Below are 10584 nucleotides of genomic sequence, written 5' to 3'. Positions count from 1 at the left end.
AGACCCTGGAGCCCAGTGGCCTTTGAGGAGCTCCACTGGTGTCAGGACTTCTGCCTAAAGCCCCTCTCTGCAGCCACTAGGCAGTTTATTAACCACCCTGGGGCCCTCTTCCAAGCCTTGGACCAAATGGAAACAATAAAGCTTTTTGCAGCAACAAAAAAAAATCTTAAAAAATTCATATGTCTCAAATTAGAGGATGCATACAGTCTCTCTACATATATTTAAAATTTTCCATAATAAAATACTAAAGAGTCAAGAATCAATTTTATAAAAGTACCTAGTAAAGAAAAAAAGTACATTATTTCCTTTATAAAAAGAAGTTTTATAAAATTTCCTTTAAAGTTTAACTCGAAAAAGAAGATTAAGAGCAAGAATACAGTATCATTTTATAAAATAAAGAACAAAGCAATTCTCCAAAGCAATAGCAAATTCCATTGTGGGCAAACAATAGATGGCTCTTAACTACTGGGCTGTACTAATTTTGTTCAAATTGGCAAACAAGGATCTTCCATCACCACCATCACCTTTTTTATAAAAAAGCAGGTAATAGCCAAAATTGATCAACCTTTGATTTTTTATAAAAATAGAGCTTACCAGCTTGAAAAAATGTTGCCAAACAGTAACACCCAAAATCTTGAAGATTTCACAATTTGCTCTTTACCTAAAATTTTGCTTTGACGCATAATACACCTTCCTGAAACAATTCTACAATACATAAATAATTCCAAACACTGAAAAAAGTTTGCTAAAATAAAATTGGGATGTTTATTACTTTTTCTACTGGTAGCAATGAAAATCACTAGAAATTATACTTTTGTTCTTTTCAAATGATCTGCTTAAAAATCAAGCTTTTTTAAATAATTGGTATAGAAGATAAAATCATTTTTAAATCTTCAAAATACTTAAGATACTATAAGATAGAAATATTGATTTTTTTCCATTAATGATGAGAAGAAAAGAGATTCAGTTTAATCAAGATCTGACATTTATAAATATTAAGCATTTAACCGAGCTGGAAGATTGAATGAAAGATTAATTATAACAATTACAGGTAGAGAATAGCATTTGTCCATTTTCTCAGTTCATTATGACGGCTATCTATCCAGAGAACCAACAGGAGTTCTCAGATCCAATGTCAAATAATGGAATTTGGGCAAGTGCTCTGAACACCGCTTTTATTTAGTACGCATCACATGCACATGATGCAGGTAGGGAGAGTTTATGAATCCATGCATTAAAGACAAGACAGACTGGTACTATTGCCAAACGTGCACTGAGTCAGTGAGAAAGTTGCTCAAGGTTCTTTATACTTAATGGTTTCCATGAAGATAAGTGCAGAAGCAGAAATGTATGCACATCCCAAAGCGTCCTCTTCATTTGGTTTCCTGTGCTTTCTTTGCATTCTGCTTTTCTTTTGCCTAGAAATTAAAGATAGCACACAATAACATCTTAAAAGTATGTTTCAGTTCATATTAAAATGTGTCTAAGAGGACACTCTTAAGCTAAAATGCTTGAGATACATTGTTTATAAGATGCTTAAAGTATTATCTTTTATAACTTGAGACTCACAACAAACTCCTCCTGGACAATTATATAGTGACTCTTTGTCCTCAGTAAAAAAGGATCATATTTGGTTTGCAGTTATTTCTTACCTGAAGTTGAAAACATATTATTATAATGATAATAATTTTAAACTAAAAAATTACTCATTCCATAAAGTCATATTCATTCATAACTATTTCACAACAATATATTTACGTATGTGTCCATTACTCATACAAACCAAGTATAAGAAAAATCTTACACTGATTTCTGCATATTTGAATAAATGAGTTTAATATAATAGTTTAAATGAGTTTAACTTAACTAAAAGGATCACATACCCTTAATGTTGATAAACCTCACTAAAATGACTCAAAAAATATTTTCAAGAGTTGTTCACTTGAAGCTCATAACAAGTATAGAGCTTGAACACAGTAATTCTATTTTACTTTTTAGCAGATGAGGAGGCCAGAGCTAACAAGTGTTATCAAACTAATAACCTGGAAACCATGTCAAAACGCAGACTAACTCAGTAAAATGCCTGAGGATCTAAATTTCTAACTCTCAGGTGACTCCAATTCTGCTGGCCTTCAGGTGACACTTTAAGAAGCAACATTTTACAAGACTAGAATATAATGTTCTTTTCACTATGGCACTTGAATCAGAAAGGAACAAATAAATTAAACTCTATACAATTAAGGAAAAAACCTTCCTTGATTAGAACTATAATCTTTTTTTATATTGCATTAGGTAATAAAATTATTATACAACTGTATGATAAAACTGAGTGGTATGCCTTACAATATATTAAAGTAAATATGTTGTATGTACCATACAGTTTTTTAAACTGTATATGTAAACATTTTCAGTTAACAAGAATAATTTGTAATTTGATGCATATGATTTCTCAAAGAAGTTTTCCATTTCCAAATAATAAAAACACAATTCCATTTTTGATGTCACTGGGAAATAAAACTGCGTACTTCTTAATGATGTCTGAATACACAGGTACCTTACTAGGATTAATAAGAATGAATAAAATGGTTAATAACAAATTTTACAACATAATTAAATAACCAAAGACATGTAGAGTATCCATTCATGTATTAAAATATATAATTAAGATAAAACTAAAGGTAAGTTAAATAAGTTAAAAATAATTATATACCTTGACCAATAAGATCTCCTTTAATCCCCAAGAATGTGAACTAAGTATGATTCCCAAATTAAACATGAGGAAATAGATTCTATAGTAAAATAAATAACTTGCCTAAAAGCAACAGCTAACAATAAATAACATTTCTGAGATTTAAACCAAAAGTTTGTATTCTGGCCTTTACTGAAGCATAAAAAATACTCTATTTCAAAATAGCACAGAAAAAAAAATGCTCACTGTTCAGAAACATGTTCCTTCTATTTAGTGTGCTATTGAGATATTAAAAATTGTTGACTCAAGTCAGATAATTCTGTAATCATAGGTATTAATATAGATATTATTGTGAACAACTTAACTATGTTCTACCTTGTTTCTATTAAGGGACAGAAAAAGTAAATTCTATACATCAGTTATTTATTACAAGTTGAATTATAATGTCTTCGTAAAATTTGGACAAATTCAATACTGTGAGGTTGCCTCTGAATCCCCCACAGTAACAAAATCTATGATTTTAAATTATGGTAGGTACTGTTGGTTGCTAAAAACCTGAGACAAATAATGATTCAGAAACACATATAAAAGTTGGGATAAAATTTTTAAAGAATCATAAGTATATCTGAATAAGTAAAAGTTTCACAAGTGAAACGTTCATCTGCTGATTTTATTTCATACTTTAAGGAACAGATCTGATGTATGGCACAAGAAGTTTTATAACTATACATTTTTATATTACCTCCTGAGCAGTTTTTATGTAACATACACTCAAGGAACTCATCAGATAAGAATAGAAGCTTCATAAAACAAGAACACTTATAAGGCAAGATCTTAACCTAATTCATTAAATGCACAGGCCCTTGAGAGAATCAAAGTCTGCACTCTTTATTATTTTGTAAAATGAAAAGATTTTCACAGCTCAAATATTTCCAAGCCATCACAGGCAGTAAGTAGATGCCACTGTTCTCAGAAATCTGATCCTGGACAGCTTTAGCTCTCAGCAACTCTGCCAAGAGTAGCCACACCTTCCTGTTCGGTTCCTTCCACCCTTCCACACTTTGTCCCTAATTTTTCTCTCACTTGGCATTGCGGGGAAGAGGGGTGGGTTTCAATGTAATAATCTATTTCTGAACTCTACATGTAATTTTTTCTTAGAAGTGTTACTTATTTATTAAGCAACTTTCACTACTGAAATCTTTATATTGGATATAACTATAAAATTTAATCTTGATCTGTTGTTTTTAATTTTTAATATTTGGAGTTATCAACAGAAACTGATATTTCAGTATGATATGATTTTTCAAAATAAGATGAACAAAAATATATTTGTACTAAAGAAGCTGATTCACTGGTCAAAATTAAGCATCTAATTCTAACCACAGATTTAAAAATTTGAGGATATGAAATTTTAAATGGCATAAAGTTAATATTTAGGAGCTACCCTGTGCTTCCCCCAGAATCTCTAGCATGACTTTATTCTGGCACTTATCAGAATGCTACTATACAGCACAGTACTATAATTATGTATTCCTATCCTCTCCCCAACTAGGTTGCTTAAGACAGGAGATGTGTCTTAATTATGTGTACATCTGTTGACTTTAAACAGACTGCTTCAAATACAGTTTCAGTTAGATAAATGTTGGATAATCAAAACATCTCAAAAACTCTAATCAAATAATGAATCTGAATTCCCTTCAGAATCTATGCACATAACAGATGGTGCATGTATATACAAGATATACATGTATCTCAATATTGCCTGTGCAGTATTATTAATCAAAGACCAAGAAAGTCAGTAACTACTCTTTCAGTAAAACAAATACAGATGAACAGACTGGGTTGGTATTCCACCAACACTAGGCATTCATATACTGCCACCCTGTGTTCAAAATAATGTGAACTAAGGAATTAAGGAATTATGGTTCTAATGCAAAAAGCTGAAAGGTGTTTTAACTATGCTTTTAAAAAATTATGGAAATATACTGTCATTAAAGTTACATAAAAATGGTCCTATTCTTAAGTTGCACAAAAAAGTTTACTCACGGACCAATTTTAAAGCAAAATACATACATTTTAAATTTCTCGAAAGTATTTGTCTGTTCCCTGATAATATTTATCTACATTTAATAACAGATATATCATACAATTTGCCACAGCAGTCTATATTCTAGTATTTTCAACAGAGAAATATTTCACAGTGTTTCATACAAATAATATTAATATTTAGATATTTGGTTAACCAGGCAATCTTGAGGATTACAGGACCTTAACTGTTAATCTAAACCTTTAAAAATTAGTTTCACGTCTTGGACTTTTATGATTTTTACTACCTTGAGATACATAAACAGAAAAAAATCTATATGCATACAGAGAAGATTTAGCAGTGTTCCTGCAACAATTTTACTTTTAATGCTAAAAGCTGAAGCACATGTTCATATGCTTCAGACTTCCTTGGTAATTCAGGCTTCCCTGGTAGCTCAGCTGGTAAAGAATCCACCTGCAATGCAGGAGACCATGGTTCAATTCCTGGGTCAGGAAGTTTCCCTGGAAAAGGGATCGACTACCCACTCCAGTATCCTTGGGCTTCTCTGGGGGCTCATACAGTAAAGAATCTGCCTGCAATGTGGGAGACCTGGGTTTGACCTCTGGGTTGGGAAGATACCCTGGAGGAGGGTATGGCAACCCACTCCAATATTCTTGCCTGGAGAATGCCCATGGACAGAGGAGTCTGGCGGACTGCAGTCCATGGGGTCGCAAAGAATTGGACACAACTGAGCGACCAAGTACAATAAATAGCATGTTCAGGATCTAGATAATAAAGTATAAACAAAAAGCTGAACACACATCTTGAATTATTCAGATTTCATGATGGTAGTGGAGAGGGCAATGACCCATGGGGTCGCAAAGAATTGGACACAACTGAGCGACGAAGTACAATAAATAGCATGTTCAGGATCTAGATAATAAAGTATAAACAAAAAGCTGAACACACATCTTGAATTACTCAGATTTCATGATGGTAGTCGGGAGGGCAATGGCACCCCACTCCAGTACTCTTGCCTGGAAAATCCCATGGACAGAGGAGCCTGGTAGGCTGCAGTCCATGAGGTCCCGAAGAGTCGGACACGACTGAGTGACTTCACTTTCACGTTTCACTTTCATGCATTGGAGAAGGAAATGGCAACCCACTCCAGTGTTCTTGCCTGGAGAATCCCAGGGACAGGGGAGCCTAGTGGGCTGCCGTCTATGGAGTCGCACAGAGTGGGACACGACTGAAGTGACTTAGCAGCAGCAGCAGCAGCATGATGGTATCAAAGAGCTGGGTTGAAATATATCTGTGCTTCATGAACTTTAAAGTTAATAAGAAAAAACATCTACAATGTATTCTGGTCTTTAAGTTAAGGGTCCAAAATTGTACTTGCCTAGTAATGTCTTCTCAAAATGTGGTAAACAGACCAGCTTCATTAGAATCTCCTGAGAGAACTTATTACAGATTCCCTCCCTATACCAGACTATCTGGGGAGGGGCCAGGTAACATGTGTTGTAAAGAGATCTATGCTGTGTTGCAGAAACCAATACAACATTGTAAAGCAAACATCCTCCAATTAAAAATAAAATAAATAAAAGAGTATCCAGTGGTCACTTTCAGAAACACTGATTTATTGTATAAACTTAAAAAACTACTACACTTCATTTATTAAAAATTTTGTTAAAGTGCCTTATATGGAAGAAAAAAATCCTAGTAATCAGAAATTTCACTAACCTGTAGTAGTTTTCCCTTAGTGCAAAGGATAATAGCTTGGGAATAAGGAAATCTATTACTCAGGCTAGGTTATGCTGTTTTCCCCCTTTCAATGCTCATCCTAGTTCTAAATTCTATGATAATTCAAATTTTTGCTAAATTAAATGAGAAACATCACTTCAATAATTAAATAAATTTGTTTTCAGCTAAAGAAAGATGTTTTAAATTTCATTCTAATATAGCACAATCTGAATTTCTAACATTAAGGATTCCAGAAAGCTAAAGCAACAAAGCAATTCCTTATTTTTATTTTGCAATATGACACTGGTACCCAGCATTTCTCAAGCTGAAAAACAAGCAGGTAAAAGCAAAGCTTCAACAAATTTTATCTGTACTCAAGTCAAGTAACATTTTTTGGAGACTAAATCTAATTTAAGTACTCACCAGTAAAAGACTTACCTTTTCTACTAGTGGTATTAACTGCTGGTGTTCTGCTAAAGTCTTTAACAATTCCATAATGAATGGCAGGTAATTGTGCTTCCTTCTGATATTTTCAATCTGAAAATAAAACACATATCAAACCACACTATTTTCACTAAGTTTCTGATATTTTAATTTTTGGATCCAGCTCAAAATAGAAATGAAAGAAAATCTTACATTATCATTAAGAAAAGCATTAGAAATAATGAGATTTTCACTGTCACTGAGAATAAAGATTAATTACAATTAAATATGTGGAGAGAGTTCTCTGGGGTATAGCATCCTACTCTTGGCTTAGCAAACAACAGAGGCTTTTAAAAGTCTAATCGGAGATAATCTATTAAAACGTAACTCATGAAAGCAAACTAAGAAGGCCCACAAGATAAATTAACACTCCTGCTACTACACCTATGCAAACAATAAGGCCAGTTTTATTGTGTGATTAAGAACCATCTTTCTTTGATTATTTTTGACCAAAAGGAAATAGCTGTAGGCAAAAATCTGTCCTTCTGGTAGAGGATCAATTTACTTTCCTTTCCACAGGAAAAAAAAAGTTTCCACCTTTTGCAAATTCATTTCGGCATTCCTACAGTTCATATAAATTTGAGCTTCTTTGACTTATCCTTTGAACTAGTTGTTACATCTTACAGGTTTGCTCAATTAATGAAGTAAACAAAATTTTAGCATGTTTATTTTATATTTGGTCTGAGAATTCTTTTTGGCTAAATTCTTTAGCCCAATTTTTGAACAAAGCATTCTCAAAGCAAACATTCTAAACTCAGTGTTATATTTAAGGCAAATATGAAAAATTAATTAATTATGTAACAACACTGCACCAGAATACATAAATAGTAGGAAGTTTTTTAATACCACATAAAAGAGAAAATAACATTCAAGCTTTCACCCCTTACTTTCCTGTCTCCATGAATTTGGCCCTTCTTTTTCCAGTCTGGAACACTCTGGAGCTAGCCCCTACCACCTCCACCTAAAGAAATCCTACTTGCCCAGGGTCCATGTACTTTAACAATCACATTGTTGGCTATTAACTATGTTACAAAGCAGCATTCTCACACTATGGTAAACAACAGAAAGAAGAACAATCCCTGCCCTAAACTGAGCTTCAGGTGAAAAACTGCTTTTTCTACTGTGACAAACATGATAGATCACCTAAGTACTGTTTCCAACATCCTACAAAACTAAGTTTCCTTCACTCTTCTCCATCTCTGAAAAAAGTTTATCAGACAGGCTGCAAATGAAGAAAAATGACATAATTGAAGATAGGCTTGCTTAGTATTTCACTATGAGTTATATAATGGTTGACATAATTTAAAATTTTTAAAACCCTAAAAAAATTAGAAAGAAAATTTTAAAAAATGAACCCAGCTATGTATTAAATTGCTGACAGAATGACACCAAGAGAAAATTTTCTCAAGTGAATTTTAAAATATGCTAGTTTGATTGCACATTCAAAATGAAATATATCCTAAGGAAAAAAATTAAGAGAACACTTCTCAGTTGTTAACACTATTGGCATTGCTATTCTGAACCTTTTCATACATATATATAAACACAGATAGCAGAAAGCAAGTAAGTAATTATGTTAATGCTGACAGGAACCAAGATTTTCAAGTGAAAAGACACAAATGCTTAACTTTAAATATAAAGCCGTTTAATCCTCAGTTCGAGTATTAACATGAGTTCAAATCGTATTTTCTCTTCAAAGATAAAACAAGAAACAAGTAAAAACGTATTTCTTGACTCTGAAAAGTCCTGGAAATAATGAAGAATCAATATTGCTAAAGAACCCTGAGCAACCAGATAAGGGTTTCTAAACACCATTTCTCACTTAAAGCACTTAGGACTTCTTGAAAAAATGGCCAGTTTCAAGTCTGAAGCAGGAAATGTACAAGATAGAGTCTGAAATATCTTGTCATGCTAGGAAGCAAGGAAGCTATCAGACATGAAGACAGTCAAATCCAAAGAACTTGGGAGACAGCCTGATGTGGCTCCTAATGGCCAAAGATGGCGTAATTTGAGCATTAAAAATAACTGCAGTGAACATTAGCAACAGATGTGTTAAATATCTGTTCACAGTCATACTTGAAAAAAAATAAAAAGGAAAGAAACCTTACTAGTTACCTCTGTAGGATGCCAGGCAGATAACACATTCTGAAAACATGTAAGTGATGGGGAGAAGAGTTCAAGCAGTCAATACATCTTCACGTCAAAATACACTACTCTATGTTAAAACGTTAAGGAACAAAAGAAAAATACCTACCTTATATCTTTTTAATTTCTGTACTTCCTCTTCAATAAGCATTTGATTTTTGGCAACCTCTGACTGAATAGCACTTAACATATTACTGCCCTGATCTGTATCCATGGGTTCCTCCTTGGGGAAAAGAAAAAGAAACAGCACACCCTAATAACTGAGGTTTAAATCTAAAACATTTTTAGATGATAAACACAGTACAGTCATTTCCCAATTTTGATCTTAATATTGGTGATGGAATATCAGCTTAATAACTGTAATACTAAAGGATGAAAGAAATACTTATTCAGGGCTTATAAGTAAGTATAAGGAAAAAGTAGTATTTCTCCCAAATTTCTGTGTCCTACAATATATAAGAATTTTTACCTAAAAACCATCCATTGTATAATGTAATGAACTGTTACAATCTTCTGTTAGCTATAAAATAAATGTGCTTAAACACACTCAGGAAAATGCGATCAAAGAAATGTAAACAAAAGTCTTTGTCTATTACTAATTCTCTTTGCCAATCATATTTGCTAGAAAGATAATCATCATAAGGAATAACAAAGATTACATGTGACTCTAATGTACCCAATTAATTCTGTAACAAATATATTCTAACTTGCTTAATTATATAATAAAATTACAGTAAATAGTTAATTGTGAACACTCATTTAGTACATACTTTTGTCCGTCATTTTTTGAAGTGGTTTGTGTGTGTATATATATATATAAGTATATATATATATATGTATGTATATATATATATAAGTATGTATATATATATAAGTTCAGTTATTCTTCACAACAGCATTTAAGGTAAAGACTATTATTTTCACTTTACATGAAGAAACTGAGGCACAAATACACTCAAAATCATACTTTCACTAAGTGGCAAAGGCAGGAGCTGAATCTAGGAAGCCTGACTCCAGGGTGCATTATCTTAACCACCACTCAGGACACTTGATTAAATCTATAGTTTAGAAAAAGAAAGGAAGGAAAGAAGAAAAGAAAATAGTTCCCCTGAGAGAACAACTAGAACTTTGTACATAAAACACATGGCCACAAACCTCAGCAAGTTGTCTTTGTAACTCTGCTATCTTCTGTTCATAGATCATTTTTCTGTCAGACACAATGGCCATTAAGTTAAATCGAATTTCACCTTCACTGTACCTAAGAAAAAATTACAGTTTATACTGTAATAAAGAAATCTAACACTGTTATAATTAAGATAATCTATTTTGATTACTCCCTTATTCTCTGGGGTAAACACAAATCTACCAATCGGCTAACCATAAAAATTGACATTTTAAGAAAGCTTTCGTAAAGAGGAGACATTACAACCAATATCACAAAAAAACAAACAATCATAAGAGAATACTATGAAAAATGATATGCCAACAAATGGATAAATTC

General features: G+C 32.7%; 1 protein-coding gene across 2 annotated transcripts in view; it reads right to left on the bottom strand.

Annotated features, from left to right (window-relative positions):
* Positions 1-741: 741 nt before the first annotated feature.
* Positions 742-10584, bottom strand: part of UCHL5 (ubiquitin C-terminal hydrolase L5) — a 45158-nt gene continuing 35315 nt past the window's right edge. The window contains exons 8-11 of one of the 2 annotated variants that reach the window (XM_065938320.1): positions 10239-10341; positions 9193-9306; positions 6894-6992; positions 742-1418 (exon numbers count right to left, since the gene is read on the bottom strand). In XM_065938320.1, coding sequence (XP_065794392.1) covers positions 1374-1418; positions 6894-6992; positions 9193-9306; positions 10239-10341 — 361 coding nt within the window. In that variant the 3' untranslated portion in view covers positions 742-1373. The remainder of the gene's footprint in view (positions 1419-6893; positions 6993-9192; positions 9307-10238; positions 10342-10584) is intronic. The other variant, XM_065938321.1, reaches the window with a different exon arrangement.

This window comes from Muntiacus reevesi, chromosome 5 (assembly GCF_963930625.1).
Source record: "Muntiacus reevesi chromosome 5, mMunRee1.1, whole genome shotgun sequence".
Classification (NCBI taxonomy): Eukaryota; Metazoa; Chordata; class Mammalia; order Artiodactyla; family Cervidae; genus Muntiacus; species Muntiacus reevesi.
The sequence above is the reverse complement of the archived record's forward strand: the minus strand, read 5'-3'. Positions and strand labels throughout refer to the sequence as shown.